The sequence below is a fragment of the Cajanus cajan genome, chromosome 3 (assembly GCF_000230855.2).
Source record: "Cajanus cajan strain Asha chromosome 3, NIPB_CcT2T_4, whole genome shotgun sequence".
Classification (NCBI taxonomy): domain Eukaryota; kingdom Viridiplantae; phylum Streptophyta; class Magnoliopsida; order Fabales; family Fabaceae; genus Cajanus; species Cajanus cajan.
The window spans coordinates 53663061-53682355 of record NC_138519.1 but is presented as its reverse complement, the minus strand read 5'-3'; the positions used below and the strand labels follow the sequence as shown (position 1 = coordinate 53682355).

Here is a 19295-nt window from a genome sequence, read left to right as displayed (position 1 = left end):
CAGAAAATTATATGTAATTTTAATGAAACAAAATTTTATAATTTAAATATAATTTATATAATATCTCATTAGCATATATTAATTATAAAACATATATTGTAATAATATTATTTTATTTATTATCATGATCTGTATTCAATATGTGATAGAATTAATGTTTATATATACCACTCTTATCATATCATATTTTTATTATATCTAACTGTTATATTATATTCTATTTTCAAAAGTTTTTTAAACGTCAAATAAAATGAATAGGTGAGTTGGAGTGTCTAAATTTTCATATTTTTTTGTAATAAGTACAAAATCCAGATCAGATTTATAAGTCAATCTTTCTACAGAGCGCACGTGATGATAAATTCCAAAGTCAATATAATTAACTATAACAAGCTGCTATATATAGCGGACTAATATCAGCAACTTGAGCCATTCAGAAAAATGGAATTACATTGGGTTTGGATGAGTGTTGCCACTTTGTTGGCTTCTTACGTTTTGCTAAACAAATTCGTGAGGAGGTTGAATGGATGGTATTATGATCTGAAATTAGGAAACAAACAATCCCTATTGCCTCCTGGTGATATGGGTTGGCCTCTTATTGGCAATATGATACCCTTCATCAAAGTCTTATCCTCTGGCCAACTCGATTCATTCATCAACAATTTTGTCTCCAAGTTTGAAAAAAAAAATTCTCTCTCTTTCTTTTTTCCCATCTCATTATCATATTCATCATCATTATTATATGAGAAAGATATTAGAGATATTATTTCTAATATTCTCTTTATTATCTACAATACTTATAATTGATTACAAATACTAAGTTTTTTAGGTCGTACTATTAAATCAAGACCTGATCAACATGAAATATGTGATGCAAAAAATTTGTGAATTTTGACAAATAATAAGGAGTATGAAAAAAAAGAAAAGAAAAAAAAAAGTCAGAGAAAGTATAGCTAGCATTCTTGCACTCCCATGCGTATATAATTAGTTAGTCTCATTTGACTTTGTCATGTATGATTCAGATATGGACGAAGTGGTATCTACAAGACACATTTGTTTGGAAAACCAAGCATGATTGTTTGTGCTCCTGAGATGTGTAGACAAGTGCTGAATGATGATGAGAACTTTAAATTGGCGTATCCAAAATCTGTTTCTGAATTACTTGGTAGTAATACCTCGACTGGAGTCTTTAATGTTGAACACAAGCGCTTACGACGAGTAGTTTCTGTTCCGATTATGGGTCAAAATATGTTAGCGATGTACTTGGCACGTATTGAGGAGATAGTAATTGATTCACTAGAAGAATTATCCAGCATAAAGCACCCTGTTGAGATTTTCAAGGAGTTGGAGAAGATTACCTTTAAAGTCATCACCTACGTCTTCTTTGGATCTCACAATCAACCCATCGTCGCAAAAGTAAAAGATTTATTTAGGGAATTTTCGGATTGTAATCCCTTATTTAGTGTGCCCATTAACTTGCCTGGTTTTACATATCATAAAGCACTTCAGGTTCATCTCCTTTCCTTCACTTTTCTTCTTATTTTTATTAACTTAAAAGGAATTTCACTAACATTATGGTCTCTAATAACACTCTCTTTATAATTTTTTTATTATTATTGTGTGAAACTTATTTAAAATCACAATTCTTTTTGTGAATCTGACGTTTGATTTAATAACTCTCACTTCTTATTTAATAGTAGCAAGCTACCAAACTTTTTGTTTGTCAACCAATAAAAAAATAAAGTATTAATAAAATAGTATTAAAAAGAGTACGCTATCATTTCTCTTAATTTTAAGATTCTAAATTCACATTTATATGGTTTTTATTACATGGTATGTTAGGTACGCAAGAAGCTGTTAAAAGTGGTTATATCTGGTGTGGGTGAAAGGAGGTTGATGAGAAAAAAGGGTCAACTCAATGATGAAAAGGATTTTATTGATATTCTTTTGGAAGATAAAAGAGAGAATGGAGAGGAATTAGAAGATGAGCAGATTGCAGATATAGTCATAGGGCTTCTATTTGTTGGTCATGAAAGCACAGCAACTGGTTTGATGTGGTCACTTATGTATCTTACACTACATCCCGATGTGTTCAGAAAAGCCAAGGTAAATAAAGCTAATATAGAGTGCATGCAATTAGAATAATCACTTCTATAAATTTAAAGCACACAAAAGTTTTCATGAAGCGTGTGCCACCTTAAATATTGTTATATATCATTATGACTTAAAAAAGAGCTAGCCTACAAATTTAACGATTTTTGGTGTTCGTAAAATAATTTTTGGCTTTTAATCTAAAAAATGTTTATCGTGACTTAATTTTGTTCTTTAATTTGTCATAAAAAGTAAGAATATAGAAATTTTAAGTTGTGGGTATAATATTTGTATATATAAATTCGTTTTTTAACATTTTACATGATACAAATTTACTTTAATATAATTAAATCGTAAAGTTATTTTTAATGTTTAAATTATAATAATTAAATTCACAATAAATAAATACGATTATATATATAATCTAAAATTTGAATTTATAATCAATAATTTAAAGAATAATATTAAGAATATCTAATTTAAATAATGAAAATAATCAGAATAAAATATGTTGGTGAGGAAAATGTTTATATATAATATAATTATTAGGTCAATTTGTATTTATAAATGTGTACAGATAATAAAAAATTAGTGGAAGCAGCCTCATATAAGGGGATTCCTCCCAGGTCATGATACCTGACGTTAATAACATGTTTCATGTCCTAAGAAACAGTTGTTTTTATGTCCCTGCATAGTAAATTTTGTTCAATTAACAAAGTAATAAAAAAATATAAGAAATTTTGTTTTCAGACCCGGTTCACGGCAGGGCCAAAGCAATCGGCATTGAAGCATGTTGGTAAAAAAATAAAAAATAAAAAAGGCAAAAACGAGAAACAAATATATCTATATTTATGAGAACGTAAAATATATTTGATTTTATAATTATTTAATTAATTATTTTCTCAATAACATTAAAAATAAATAAATATTATTGCTTAATTAATTATTATGACCAATGAAAAAGAGTTACTCTCTTCCTCTGCTATAAAAAAAATGTTTGGTTAACTTTAAAAGAATGAGATAATTGAGTAAATTAGTTAAGAGATAAAAAAATTTAAAAATTATAGATGTTGAATAAACATATAAACCCACTTTAGAATTTAGATGCATGTTGAATTTAATTTGTTGTAAAAAAATAAAAAATAAAACAAAAATTTAATGCTATTTTTTTATCCCGTAATTTATTTTACATGCATTTTATATAGATGTAATGTTCATTATTGAAACTACAAGTAACATTTTAACATAGGTACAATAAATATTACATGTATAGTTACTAAAGATCTTAGAGTTACATGAAACTAAATGTATTTCCAATATCTATGTTTACAAGAGAGGATGAGGCTATATATAAGTCTAGGTATTCATAACAAATTAATGGACAATAAAATGGATAGAAAGCAGAAAAAATAATCGCTAACAAACTCTAAGTTCCCTTTACACTCCCCCTCAAACTCATGGAGTATGAGAATGAACCATTAGTTTGTACATACAGTTTGAAAAGGAAGCAGTAGTAAGCAATTTTGTAAAGATATATGTTGTTTGTTCTGCTGATGGAATGTGATGAACTTGTATCTCTTTTTTTTTAACTTTATCTCTAACAAAGAACAAATCAAGCTCAAAATATTTTGTTCTTGAGTGCAAAATTGGGTTTGCTGAGAGTAAAACAACCCTAAGATTATCACAGTAAATTAATTAGTGGGGGTTTTGGAACTGGTATATGAAGCTCAATTAGTAAATACTTTAACCATGTAAGCTCTACTATTATAGTTACAATACTTTTTTATTCAGCTTCCATAATGGACCTGCTTATAGCATGTTGCTTCTTTAAAGACCTAGAGACTAGATTGGAACCAAGAAACACTACAAGAAAAATGATAAATTGAGACGGACAAATTGCGACGGTTATCTAGAAACCGTCGTCGCTTTGATATTGCGACCCTTCATACGACAGTTTTTCAAAACCGTCGCAAAATTGTTCAACATTGCGACGGTTTATCGTAAACCGTCGCAAAATTTGTTTAACATTGCGACGGTTTATCATAAACCGTCGCAAAATTGTTCAACATTGCGACGGTTTATCGTAAACCGTCGCAAAATTTGTTTAACATTGCGACAGTTAATCATAAACCGTCGCAAATTTAACATTGTGACAGTTCATAAACCGTCGCAAAATTTTCAGCATTTTTTTTTATTAGAATTTAAAAGTTTTTTTTTTGAAGTATTATGTATATTATCTTAATGAACTTATATTTTATTAACAATTTTATATATACTTTCTTTAACATGAGGTACACGATTTTTTTTCTTTATATAATTTCAAAATCGTGACTAGAATATAAATTTATCTTTCAACAAATTTATGAATTTATCTTGTATGTAAGATGTGTTAGAGTATATAAATAAATATAATTATCATTTTATAACTTAATTTTTGAGTTATCGCATCACATATTATTGAATAATTTACAATGTTAAATTTTATAAATTTTATTTTAAATGTCCATCTTTTTAACACTATTAAAAATATAAAAATAAATATGTTAAATTTTATAAAAATCCAGTTTAATTTATTTATGATATAAATATGTTTTTAATATCTAATATATATTTTTAGATGATAATTTATTTTAAAATATATCTTATAATAACAATTCTAAATGGAACATAAATCTTCTGATTTTTCTTATTTTGAATTTTTTAATCAATATATACAATTTTACTATTTTAATTTTTTCAATCAACGTATACAAAGATAAACATGCATGATAAAAATTTTATTTTATCAAAAAACTTTTTATTTTAATATATTACATTATATATGTGAATATTAAGACACACACACACACACACACACACACACACACACACACACATATATATATATATATATATATATATATATATATATTATAATTAAACTTTTTTAAAAAAGTAATTCATTATTAAGAATTTTTTTTTATTACATGAGAATTAATTTCTTTCAAAAATTTGATAGATATAAAATAAATAAACATTTTTTCTGAATCTATATTTTTATTTTATTAGAATATAATTTTTATTTTTTAAAATATATTATTTTTTTAGATAAAAAATTATGTATATGTCAAATAGTAGTGGGGCAAGTGCCCACTATTCCAAACGTGCATCCGTCCCTATATATATATATATATATATATATATATATATAATATCGGGGGTTATAATTATACCAATGTAACTTTTATTAAGTATTATACTGCTCAATAACTTTATATTAAGTGTGTATTTTGTAAATCCAACCTTTAAATTGAAAGTTCATATCACTTTATAAGTGTATATCAAATTTTGTTAAAATTGAACAACAACTGGAAGGTAATCAAATTGTTTATATTTTAGTGTATTTTGAAATGAATATATTACATCAATTTTGTTTTATAAAAATGAAGTATCAAATCATCTTGGGTTAATATAAAGTTTTGTATATATAATCTATGAGAGATATGAACTTTCAATCTAACAGTTGGATTTACCAAATTCACATTTAATATAAAGTTATTGAGCGGTGTAATACTTAGTAAAAGTCACATTTAATATATATATATATATATATATATATATATATATATATATGAGGGGGTTTATAATTACATCAGTGTAAATTTTACTAAGTGTTACACCACTCAATAACTTTATATTAATGTGAATTTTGTAAATTTAACCGTTAAATTGAAAAATTTTTATTGTTAAATCATATATATAAAATGTTATATTAATCGAAGATGATTTCTTATAAAAACAAAATTAAATCTGTCGGAAAATTTATATTTTCAATGAGAAAAGTTTTGTAGGAAAAGCTATATTATTGATGGAATATTTCAAAAAAATTTATATTTGTCGAAAATGTAAGAACTGGTTTTAAATTTGATATGAAAATATTATGATATAATTAGATAAGATTTTAAGTTAGTATTTTATTAATGGTTGATAATTAAAAAATAAAACAAGGATAAATACATTTTTTGAATTTTATATGTTTGATTTAAGATAACTTACAAAATAACTCTTGGTAAAGTTGTTCCACTCAATAATTCATCGTGTGTGTTGAATTTCATCGATCCAATTAATTATTAATTTAAAAATTATTAAATTTTACTAATAATTAATATAAAAAAATTTAATTAGTTTTGGAATAAATTATTTGCTAATTAACAATATAATTGAAACATTAATTATTTTAAATTATTTAACTAAAATCTTATTGACAATTTACTATATGATCTTAATATTTTTGTATAACTAATATCTGGTTTTAAATTTGATATGAGAATATTATATATAATTAGATAAGATTTTAAGTTAGTATTTTATTAATAGTTGATAATTAGAAAATAAATCAAGGATAAATACATTTTTTTTTGAATTTTATATGTTTGATTTAAGGTAAATAAATATATTAAATTAATTAATAATTTATTTAAAATATTAAAATTTAATTTATAAGTATGTAATAAATAAATATTTATAATTTTATAAATTATATTATCGTTATAAGTTAAAAAAATTAAATAATTTAAATTATAATTTTAAATCGAAATAAGTAGATGTTAATTATAAAAGTAAGTACATATAAATAAAGAATAACTAAATATATTATTATTATTATTATTATTATTCGTAATATAAAATTATTATATATTATTATTATAGTACAAATATGAGATTGTATATTTGAGGATGACTTAAATGAATTAATTTGTACAAGTTATACTGACAACATACATATACATTTCGGTAGCTTACTCATCAGAACTTCACAGTTAAGCGTGCTTGACCTGGAGTAGTACAGAGATGGGTGACCTTCTGGGAAGTTTCCCAGAAATTGCACAAGTAAGGATAAAACATGCTAAACAGTGAAATATCGTGAAATAAAATCCTTGAAAGGTCAAATATGAGGATTGTTACATTAACAAATTTATTAAAAAAAAAAAATTATAATTTTCGACGGGTAAAAAAAGGGTTGTAATATTAATTTAGAGGCAGTTGGTGCGACAGTTGATGAAAGGGTCGCAATGTTAATATAGAGGCATTTGGTGCGACAGTTGATGAAACGGTCGCAATTCCAATTTTGCGACGGTTTGTGCAACGGTTCTGATAACCGTCGCAAAATTGCCTGGTGACGGACAATTCTGCGACGGTTCCCAAACCGTCGCAATGTTGTCTTTGCGGCAGTTCTAACCGTCGCAATGTAGGCCATATAACCGTCGCAAAATCGTCATTTTCTTGTAGTGAAAGACACATAACCCTATTGTAGTTTTTCTATCATCCATATCAACTCCCTAATCAGCATCACAAAATGTTGATACCTGCAAATCAACAGATTTTTTTAATTTAGTTCCACAAAGATACCTTAGGATCCTTTTGGTGGCTTGCCAGTGACTTTCCTTAGGTGTTTGCATGAATTAGCGCACTTTATTGACAACGAAGGAGATTTATGGTCATGTAATTATCAAGTACTATAAGCTTCCCATAATAGATATGTAGAGTGTAGGGTTATCAAAGTCTGGACTAACATCAGAAGAATTGAGCTTCACATTTTTCATCATTGGTTTTTTCACTAGTTTGGCAGTCACCATGTTGGCTTCCTTGAGTAAGTCGTTGATGTATTTGGTTTGAGTTAAGATAAGAGTGTTGGTCGCTAGTTGATTGACTTGAATTCCAAGGAAAAAACTTGGAAAACCAAGATCTCTAATGGGAAACTTGTATGATAGGAAGTTGATTAGATGATGTATGACTATGTTGCAGCTGCCACAAATCACCAAATCATCTACATAAGCTTGAATAAAGGTTGTATGTTTGGGATGAAACCGTACAAAGAGTGATGAGTCACTTTTGGTAGCTTGAAATCCAACTAAATGTAATGTAGTATAGAGTTTCTCAAACCAGGCTCTAGGAGCTTGTTTGAGTCTATAGAGAGACTTGTAAAGTTTACAAACCAATCACTAGTGGAAAATTAGGATACTACGTCACCCTTTTTACGTCGAATATAAAAACACCCGACGTAATAAAAATGTGGTGGCATGTAACGTAATTTTGTTGAATTATTTACGTCGGCCCTAATTGGGTCCGACGTAAATTTTAACATCTACGTCGGTGATGCATTGTGTCCAACGTAGATGTTAAAATTTACGTCAGACCCAATTAGGGCCGACATAAATAATCCACAGAACCTGTTAAAAGGTGAGCGCGCACTAGCTAAATTTCAAAATCTTCATGGTTTCCTTCTCCCGCGCCTCCTCCTCCTTCTTCTGTTTTTCTTCCTCATCCCTCCGCCTCCTCCTCAAATCGTGGTTGTCCTCCTCATCTGCACCTTCTTCTGTTTCTTCTTCGCGTGGTCATGGGCTTTTCTGCGAGGTTCTATGAGGTAGCATCTTCCATCAAGTTTGGGTTTTCTGAGATGTTTTTTTCGTAATAATGTTTGTGTTGCATTTCGAGTTTTTGAAGCTGGAGAAGGAGAAGGAAGTGACCAAGTCCGGGTTTGGAGAACGCACTCCTGGGTCTCTCAAGAAGAACGGGCCGTTCTCCAAGCAGAACGGGCCGTTCTGCTTGCACTTATTTTTCTTTTTATTTTTTAAAATTTTTTATGACTTTTTTACGTCAGACCTTGTCATGTCCGACGTAAATTTACTTTTTCATGAAGGTCACCATTGAGGAAGGCATTTGCAATGTCTAGCTACCTAAGATGTCATCCCTATGTAAGAGTTATACTAAGCATAACTCTGATTGTTGTTGGTTTAACTACAGGACTAAAGGTTTCATGAAAGTCAAATCCATCTCTTTGATGGAATCCCTTAGCAACAAGGCGTGCCTTGTGCCTATTTAAGCTTCCATCTGCATTAGTTTTAACTTTGTAGACCCATTTGCAGCCAATTAGATTACAACCTGGAGGTAGTTTGGTCAAGCTCCATGTCTTGTTCTTGAGCAATGCCTCATATTTTGTATCCATTGCTTGTTTCCAGTGTGGTATATTAAATTCCATCTTGATTGTTTTTGGCTCAATGAAGATATCATCTTTTGGTTTGGGAGAACTAGTTGATACATTCAGTACTTTAGGTTTCCTAATTCCATATTTTCCTCTAGTGATCATAGAATGAGTATTTGAAGGGCAAGGTGGTGTGGCTGGTGGGAAATTTGTGGTGGTGGTAGGTAAGAAGTTGCTGGTTGGTTATGTTCAAGGTTAGAAGGTGAAGATTATGGTGGTATTGCTAAAGTATCTGGTTGTATATATGTAGAATTTTGTGATATAGGTATGCAAGGTAAAGGGGTAGGTGTGGTGACCTCAGCTGCAAAATCATTTTCCTCTAGAAATTTAGGATTTACTACAAAAGGAAACAAATCCTCATCAAAGATTACATGTCCAGATATAAACACCTTACCTATTTTGGATAGACAAAGATATCCATTATAATTAGATGTGTATCCTAGGAAAACACATTCTTGAGACCTAAACTCAAGTTTGTTTTTATTATAAGGTCTCATATTAGTGTAACAAGCACAACCAAATATCCGTAAGAGATGATAATCAGGGTTTTTTGAAAAAAAAGTTTCCATAGGTGTACAATAACTCAAGGTAGGTGTAAGTAGTCAATTAATAATATAAACAACAGAATAGAAAGCTTCACCCTAAAACTTTAGAGGCATAGATGCATTTGCAAGCATGGATAAACCTACTTAAGCAATATGCTTATGTTTTCTTTCAACTGGCCTATTTTTTTCATGAGTGTAAAGGCAACTAAGCCTATGTATAATGCCATGCTCATTTAGGAAACATGAAAAAATAGTATATTCTTTGCCACCATTTGTTCGTAAGCATTTGATTTTCATATCTAATTGATTCTCAATCATTTTCTAATGCATAAAACATAAAAGAGCTTGAGATTTAAATTGGATTAGATAAATCCATGTATACTTGGAATAAGCATCAAGAAAGTGGATATAATACTTGTTTCCATTTGATGAAGGTATAGGTGTAGGTCCTCATGTATCAGAGAAAACTAGTTGCAAAGGTTTATTATATGTTGCTTTAGAAGAATAAAAGGGCAGATTATGACATTTACCATAGCAACATGCTTTACATACACTAAAAGTAGAATTTCTAGGCACATAAATATTAGAATTCTATAGAACATGTTGGATTATTTTTCAATTGGCATGCCCTAATCTGGAGTGCCATAGTTTGTACAAACTCAGTTTGGTAGCATTATTAGTACTATTATCAACTGAGATACTAGATGAAATAGAATTACATGAAGTTACGTTAGTAGGAACAAATGTACAAGGACTTGTAATAAGAGAAATATCATCAAATGTATAAAGTCCATGTCTTAAGTTTCCCTCGAGTAGGAGTTTCCTAGTTGCCTGAGATTTGATACAACACTTGTCAGGAAAAAAACTCAAATAAGACATTGCTGTCCCTAGCAAATTGGGAAACACTAAGCAAATTCTTTGTTATAGCAAGTACATGTAATAATTTGTTGAGAAAAAGAGGTGAAATTGAATTAGAAGGAAAAAAGAAAAAAGTACCTATACTTTTTTTATAAAAGAGGTTTCTCCATTTGTCATCTTCATTTTTGTGTCTCCATCGTAAGGCACCTTACCTTGTACATTTGCACTTGTGTATGGTTAGATTTTAGGTCAAATTTTGGAGAAACAAGAAGAAGACAAGTGGAGGATTCTTAGAGGTGTTTAGGGTATCTTGAGTGGAAAGTTTCTTGTACTATATAGTACAATTTGTTTTGCAAAATTTTTCCAGCAAATCTCTTAGATTCTTTTAGGTATAGCAAAGCATCAAATATTGACCAAATTCAAGTGGAAATGCAAGGAAAAGTGGGTTGCAAATTGAATGCACGAACAAGGAATCAAATTACACATGGATGCTCAAAAACACATGGAAGATGCTAGGACTAAATAGCATGCATGAATGACACCTAAAGGCTTCTAAATGTCACGCCCACTTTATGCTATGCATCATAAATTTTTTTGTTCATGTATTCATGCTAAGTGTTTGGCATACATACATAGAATTTTGTAGACAAAAGGAATAACAAGACTAGACAAAACTTGGATGGATTTCAAAATCAAAAAGCATGTTCATGGCATATTCTTCATGTTCATATGCAACTCAAAACCTAAAAGCGAAAAGGATGAATACCACCTAAACTATGAAGGTTCATAAGAATGCATAAAATGAACCAAAACTCAAGACAAGACACATAGATCATATGAACATATATTTTGATTATCTATTCAGCCAAACAATAAGACAAGCAAGAAGACATTGACATGACCGAATACAATGAAGAAAGACCAAAAAATAGAAGTTACCCTTGATGAACCTTGGCTCTAGATACCAAAATGATGGAAACCACTCTCCATTGATAGATGTATGCTTCAATGGAATGGTCACCTTGCTCCAAGGATCATAGAACACCAAGGATCTTCTAGTCACAGAAGAAAGTGGACATTCAAGGGAAGATGGAAAGAGGGCGTGAAGTGTGGAGGCTCTTATGATAAGGTTGGCTTACTCCAAATGAAGGTAGAGGCTACTCTAGGGTTTTCACTCTCCAAGGGTGGAGATAGGAGAAGGTTGGCCAAAACTAACCTAATGACTAAGGATAGGATTTTGAGGCATGAAATGCTCACTCAATATCATAATAATCCAAAGTGAATACATGGAGCATAGCCTAGGGTATATATAGATTAGGATGTGAGGTCATGGGTAGTCATGCTAGGGTGACGGCTAGGCTTAGGAGTGTGCACATTTCCATGCTAAATGTGAGGGAAATGAAACACAAACCCATGCCAAATTAACCCTACATGTCACGCTTTCTTGGTGGCCAAGGATGGAATCTTTGGCTTGGTTAAGCTACAACCTAGGTGCCCTCCTCTTGGGCCTAAGCATTTCCAAGTCCAAAAATAACTCCAATAAACACCAAAAACATGTATAGGCCACTTTTCTACTCCTATCATAATTCCCTAGCTATATAATAAAATCCTATAACCTAAGGCATCCCAAAATACAAGGTTAAAATGGGAATTACAAGTAAAAATAAATCCTCTAATTAAGACATCTCAAAATATAAGGGTAAATAGGAAATACAAATAAAATAAATTCTCTATCCAAGGTACCTACAATACAAGGGTAAAATAAGAAATTAAAGACAAGGGCAAAATAGGAATAAAATAAATCTTATACTAACAAGGCTTAGGAGAATTATCTATAAGCATAAGGAGCATGTCTCTAGGGGTGTTAACTCCCCTATCTTCTTCCACTCTCCTAGAATGGACCTAGTGATGGGTCCCACATGTAGCTCCAAGGATGATCCTCCATCACTTGAAACCTTCCACCTTGATGTCTGCCAAATCTGCTATGAATCTGAGCAAGATTGGCATGTATGTTCCAGAGGAATCAATAGGGGAACCTATAGAGGATAAGGTATCCACGATTTTCTTCATAGAAAGAAGATATTGATTCAAAGATGTAGATTTATTGATACCTTTGAGTTGCGTTTTTAGCCGATTCACCTTTGCACGAGTCTATGATTTAAAATAAACCTGCAAAAGATTAGAAGACATAGATGCTAAGAGCCACATAAAGATCATTTGGTCAAGAAACTTTTGTAGTTTATGTGTTCGAATTGTTCCTAATGCTTGCATGTTCCAGGTTAAGAAATTTTCATCATTCAGTTTTATGAAAACTGGAATCATTGTTAAAGGAGAGGATGAGGATTGGGTAATTAAAGCCATTGATTTTAAGATTAAAAGAGAGAAAGGAAAAACAAAGAGAATATGAAACTGAATGTATTTCCAATATTTATGTTTACAAGTGAGGACGAGGCTATATATAAGTTTGGGAAGTCATAACAAATTAACAAAAAATAAAATAGATAGAAAGAAAAAAACTAATTACTAAGAAACTCTAAGTTCCCTTTATAGTTACAATGAATATTCCTAAAGAATGATTCTTAATTCTATGCTTTTTAATAATGAATATTCTTAAAGGATGATTCTTAATTCTGTTTATTAATAGAATCTTGTGCTTTATATTTACATAAATCAAAGTTTATAGAAAACAAATAACGCAATTAACCTATATATTGTTAATATATTGTAGTTAATCTATATATTGTTTATATATTGTAGCAAGAGCAAGAAGAAATAGTGAAGGCAAGACCGCCATCGCAGAAACATCTAAGTCATAGCGAAGTTAAGCAAATGGTTTATCTTTCACAAGTAAGTAAATTATTAAAATGGCGTATTTATTGCACGTATTTTACATTGAAAAGAATACTTAATCTCAAACATATTCAAAGAAAATATATCAAACAAATAAGACATTGAATCTTGTTATGCCTTGTTGCAGGTAATTAATGAAGTGTTACGTCTTACTAATATTTCCTTTGCAATTTTTCGAGAGGCAACTGCTGATGTCAATGTCAAAGGTTGTTTATATTATTGCAAATATATTATAGTATATATAAATTCTTTATTTCTAATTACCTCTTGTTATTAAATAGCAATAAAAACTTTTGTCATTCACTCAATATTTTCAGGTTATATCATACAGAAGGGATGGAAAGTTCTAGTTTGGTTAAGAGCTATTCATATGAATCCTGAATATTACCCAAATCCAAAAGAGTTTAATCCATCAAGATGGGATGTAAGTTTTATATTGTACAACCTATTTTGAACCATTTTGGATCACTTTTACAAATATCTTTTGTGTGTATCATTATGTGCAGAATTACAATGCTACAGCAGGAACCTTCCTTCCCTTTGGAGGTGGAAGCAGGCTTTGTCCAGGAAAAGACATATCCAATCTCGAAACTACTATATTTTTACACTATTTTCTCCTTAATTACAGGTTAGTATTGTTTTATTGTCATTTTTTCTTTCCTTAATTTAAATCTGCATCTCACATTGATTCTCCACATTAATCCAACGAATTTACACTAGAATTTTACAATGATGTGATGTATGGAAAGTATTCTTTAATGAACCACTTGTAAAATATTTTATTTTATCATTCATATAATAACTGTTATCTTAGATCACTTACTCTTTAATAGTGCTTTGATAACGAATTACTATTTCTTATATTTTTTTTTCTTTTTCATTTGGATGTTCCTTAAGTACTAATTTAAAAGATTACATTATGATTTTAATACCTCTTTATTTTGTAGGTTGGAGATAATGAATTCAAAATCTCATGTTCCTAACTTCTCATTCTCTTATCCCAAAGATTTGGCTAAAGTTATCAAAGTCTCTTCTTAATTAGTTAAGCAAAATGAATATTGGAGACGGCTTATTAATAATTTTTATGGTTCTATTTGTTTGTGATACCCTCTACTTCTCATGTTTAATAAAAAGAATATTGTATTAAATATTTCAAAATAGAGGTAAAAAGTCAAATTCAAAATTTAAAAGAAATAAACTAAATTTCTAGTGCAAAAAAATGTAAAGCCATATATATCCCTTGTAACCAGGATGTCACAAGTATCAAAGCTTCCTTTTCCATCAACTGAACACCCCAAAAAGGAAATCTCATGCAATCACACATGAAAAAAACCACAAGAAAAATAAAGGAGTGAGAAATATCTTACTTTGACTCCCAATGTAGGATATATAAGGTCGGGTAACCACACATAAACAAAAACACTTAAATAAAATATTCATAACGTTAATCAATCCACATACAAACATAGAATAACAATCGAAACACTACTCCACAATTCATATTTTAGCACATTACAACATAAACCACATTATAATTCCAATACAAATAACATGCTATGATTATGCAAGGACTAGACTTTCCTAACTATATGCATGTGGTGCTAGTAAAACGCTTTATCCCTATTCGAAGACTAAGTAATCTAGGAATACATGCTAGGTCAAGCCATTACAACACTCTTATTAGAAGGACATATTACGAGGATCTCATTAAGATAATTGAGTCGTATACGATATATATGTCTCATGCACACAATGGACGAGACTAAGATTTCCCAAACCAAACTATCCTCAAACACTAATCCTCAAGATTTTACACAAAAGGATGTTTCCTAATATTGTATTAGGCATCATATCCATCGCAAAACGTGTTATACAAATGATGAATGACATACTTGACTATGCATATTCATGCAAATCACACAATTTCACATTTCACAAAAATCACATCCCTATTAAGTTGTACGTATACTTTTTCATATGATCACTTTACTTATCACATATCACATACTTCAAAATATTACAAATTTCAACCCTAGTATGTTACTCACTAACAAGACTATATCATGCAAAAATTTAGTGTATTTTAAATAGAAGACCAAAACGAGAATAAGACCACAACATCGAGGATTTTGAAATCTCTAAAATCACATTTATTTTCCCCCTAAGATTTTGAGGAATCCACATCACCAAATATTTTTGAAACATTAAAACATTAAAAAAAACAAGGAATATCATGTATAGGGACATTAACGATTAAAACAAATAAATGATTTTGGAAACATCAAATTTTTCAAAGTCACATTAAATTGTTACCAAAGTATTTGATGACTCCACAATTACGATTTAAAATTTTGTTCACGTTCCTCTCTCGCATTACGACACCACCGTTTTAATAAAAAACCAATAAAAAGAAAATCCAAATCCAAAATTTTAGGTTTAAATAAACAAATAAGGGAATCCAAATCTAAACTCAAGTCACAACAACACAAAATCCATAGAAAACAAACAAAACAAAATCCCCAAAACCAAACCTTAAATAAAAAAAATAATGTTAAAGAGAATTCATAGACACTCATAGATTTATGTTTAAATATAAATTTTATAGATCAAAAATACAATTAGAATACAACATTGCAATTGGAAAACAAGACAACAATAAAAACACATTAAAATCACAACAAGATTTTGAGTTTAATTCCTCACACAATCAAATACATACAAAGGAATTAGGGACTAATCCCTCTACCCAACAGATAAATCGCACTCAGAGTGAGATTCTCACTTTCCCTTACCTTCATGGATGCTAAGATCTAGGTTTAGGTCTCCGAGCTATTCTCTAGCAGTCTCTAGTACTCTTTCATTACCAGACATACGAGTTAATTTTGTGAAGTGAGAAAAACTTAATTTTACCAACATATTTAAATAGATGCAAACCCTACCCCATGCGTGGCCCGTCAACAAAAATCCAATTGATTAATGCTTACTATTATCAAAACAATTAAATCAAGAATATATCTTTAAAAATAGTAGATAAATAACTAATTATCTTAAAATATCTATCAAAATATATTACTATTCTAATTCATTAAATAAAATTCTAGTTGATAAATGCATAAGATAATATCTCTTAAAATCAAATAATTTTGAGATATTTATGTTCCTTATCTAAAAGAATTCTTATATATAAAATATATAAAATAATTAAAACCATAATATATAAATAAAACACATTAAAAAAATAAAATACACTTATAAATATAGATATAATAATTAATATAACAAATAATTTCACAAATATTTCTTTAATCAACAAAAACACTCATAATTATTTAAAAATTCTTTAATGTAATTATAAAACCTATTTAATTAATTAAATATCCTTTTAATATTTTAGAAAATTTAGGATGTTACAATTCTTGCTTCCTTTTTGTTTCACCCTTGAAATTACCTAAAGTAAAAAGATTAGGAAAAGATTCACGCATTTGACTTTCTAGTTCCCAAGTGACACTTTCCTCCGTGTTTCCTCCCCAAACAACCTTGACTAAAGTTGTCTAATTATTCAAGAACATGAGAAGGGTCATGAACCTACTTTCAAAGTTGAGAGACATGAAAAATATTATGCAAGTTAGAAAGAAACGACTATGACACCCTCTATCACACATGTAATAATAATCAATCTAAATGGCTTCTTAACTCAAAATTGGATTCATGCATAAAATTCAACCGAGTAAAATCAAGGTGGGTAGAGGATAGCACATAAAAAACTCCCCCTATCAATATATAAATAAGTCATCAAAATAAAACTTGACCAAAAAATTTAACATTATCTCTTAGAAAATAAATAACAATAAAATGAAAATTTCCAAGTTGTATTCCAATGTCACATATCCTGTCAAAGCACTTCCCAAACAAGGACTAACCCTCGTCACTAGCATCATGATGGAGTGAGGTAAGTAAAGTAAAGATGGAACCTCTTTTTCCTTACTCCAATGCACAGATCTTCTCCTTGAGGTTGGATTCTGGACTTGAAACTCCATAAATGATTGATTGAAGACACACCAAGGTTAGAGAAGGAAGCACCTAAGCAAGAAGAGCAAAGGATTGCTCATGGACTAACTTAAAAGACTCTCGGATTGGTGCCACATACAGGAAGATTTGATTGCTTCAAAGCTTGGTGGGTCCAATGGGCTTGGTGGGTCCAGAGTACTCTTCACATGGGCTTTACAGTAACCTACCTTATTTGTACATATCATAGTAGTGTAGGATTTATATGTTTTGGTCTTTTATTTTTGGGCCACCTAGATTAGGATTTTAGACCATAGATTTAGTGGACCTATTTTTGGGCTTTATTGGCCTTGAGTATTTTGGTACCTAATATTGGGCTCATTTTGTTCCTTTTATTATTTTCTATTATTTGTATTTGATAGGTCATTGTATTTAGGCTATTAGAATAGGAAAATAGAGAGAAAACTTAATTAGGAAAAATTGCTAAAATTAAAGTTACATTTAGAGGGAATTTGGGTTGCATTTGGTTCACATGTGTTAAGCCAATGGTGGCTTCACATGGGTCATCCCAAATCAACTCCAAATTACATCTAAATGCAACTTTAATGCACAATTGAACCAAGCACATGGCCTAGCATGTGGCCTAGCATGTGACACCCTTACTACCCCAACACATATATAATATAATTTAATTAAGAAGAATAAACTTTCAAAGGGTTCGTAAAAGGGTTCACATAAAACTTCAAAACTGTTCTTTCTTCAATATAAGAAAATGACTGAAAAATAAAACTTGAAAGGTAAAATTTAAGAGTTTACAATTTTAAAATCATTTATTACAATACCAAATCCATATAAATATTCTGTCCTAGAAATCCTTTGCCCCGATGTCACATTATCATAGCATTCCCATAATTTAACTGTTGACATTCTAGATGCCACTCGTAGCCGGATCTTCTTCACCTAAAATATCCACAGTTTATACGGTGAGAAAAGAAAATATCTATATGCAAAGTACATACAAACACATCACAATATAATCTCATCATAATTCATTATTTAATAAAATATATATATATATATATATATATATATATATATATATATATATATATATATATATCAATCATTCATCATCTTCACATCTCAATTCACATTTAACATATCTCATTTCACATACATTTCTCAATCCATCATAATCCACACCAATTATACAATTTACAACATCATTTCCATATTCATAATTCATGTCAATCTTACAATTAACAATATCATTTCCACATCCATAATTCACACCAATCTTACAATTAACACTATGCCAAGACCTCGCCACATCTGACACAAGTGATACAGGTTAATTGCCTCCCACACCAAACCAGGGTCACGCCCTCCTAGTAGCATCACTTACCCAAGGGCCGTGCCATCCCTAGTCATTAAGGAGTACGCTCGTCCCTGAAGCATCACCTACCCAGGGTTCGTATCATCCCTGATCATCCGGGAGTACGCTCGTCCCTGAAACATCAACTACCAGGGTTCGTATCATCCTTGATCCTTTAGTGTGAGGAACCACAATCAAATTACAATTCATACAGTCTCTTGCAATTAACCCTATGTCAGGGCTACCATAATCGACATAAGTGGTGTGTGTTAATTGTCTTACTCATCCCACACCATGTTAGGGTCACGCCCTCCCTGTAGCACCACTTACCCAGGGGCCGTGCCATCCCTAGTCATTGATGTGAGGCACCACAATCACAATCATAATCACATCCATACAACATCTCATTTCATATCTCAATTCCATGCACAATTCCATATCACATACACAACAGACAAGTCCAACAAAATAAGGGTTTACACACCCCTGAAGCAATTCACATCTAGATCATCAATTCTTATCAAATAATATACCAATAACATTCATAAATTAA

At 30.1% G+C, this 19295-nt stretch overlaps 1 protein-coding gene and 1 long non-coding RNA gene across 2 annotated transcripts; one reads left to right on the top strand and one right to left on the bottom strand.

Annotated features, from left to right (window-relative positions):
- The first annotated feature begins 335 nt into the window (after nucleotides 1-335).
- On the top strand, nucleotides 336-14512 carry LOC109814269 (beta-amyrin 11-oxidase). The gene is made up of 8 exons (XM_020378649.3): nucleotides 336-671; nucleotides 1020-1506; nucleotides 1840-2103; nucleotides 13270-13359; nucleotides 13490-13568; nucleotides 13680-13786; nucleotides 13869-13990; nucleotides 14310-14512. Exons 1-8 carry the CDS (start codon nucleotides 439-441, stop codon nucleotides 14398-14400), a joined length of 1473 nt encoding a protein of 490 aa, XP_020234238.1. The 5' UTR covers nucleotides 336-438; the 3' UTR covers nucleotides 14401-14512.
- LOC114916897 (uncharacterized) lies at nucleotides 11344-16247 on the bottom strand. The gene is made up of 3 exons (XR_003805558.2): nucleotides 16155-16247; nucleotides 12624-12681; nucleotides 11344-12502 (listed from the first exon to the last, which is right to left on the bottom strand). It is a non-coding gene; the product is annotated as an uncharacterized LOC114916897 (long non-coding RNA).
- Nucleotides 16248-19295: the final 3048 nt, after the last annotated feature.

Coding starts and splice junctions, on each gene's coding strand:
- LOC109814269 (XM_020378649.3), top strand. CDS start 439: ATGGAATTACATTGGGTTTGGATGAGTGTTGCCACTTTGTTGGCTTCT. Junction 672..1,019: donor ATCAACAATTTTGTCTCCAA/GTTTGAAAAAAA, acceptor TGTATGATTCAG/ATATGGACGAAGTGGTATCT. Junction 2,104..13,269: donor ATGTGTTCAGAAAAGCCAAG/GTAAATAAAGCT, acceptor TATATATTGTAG/CAAGAGCAAGAAGAAATAGT.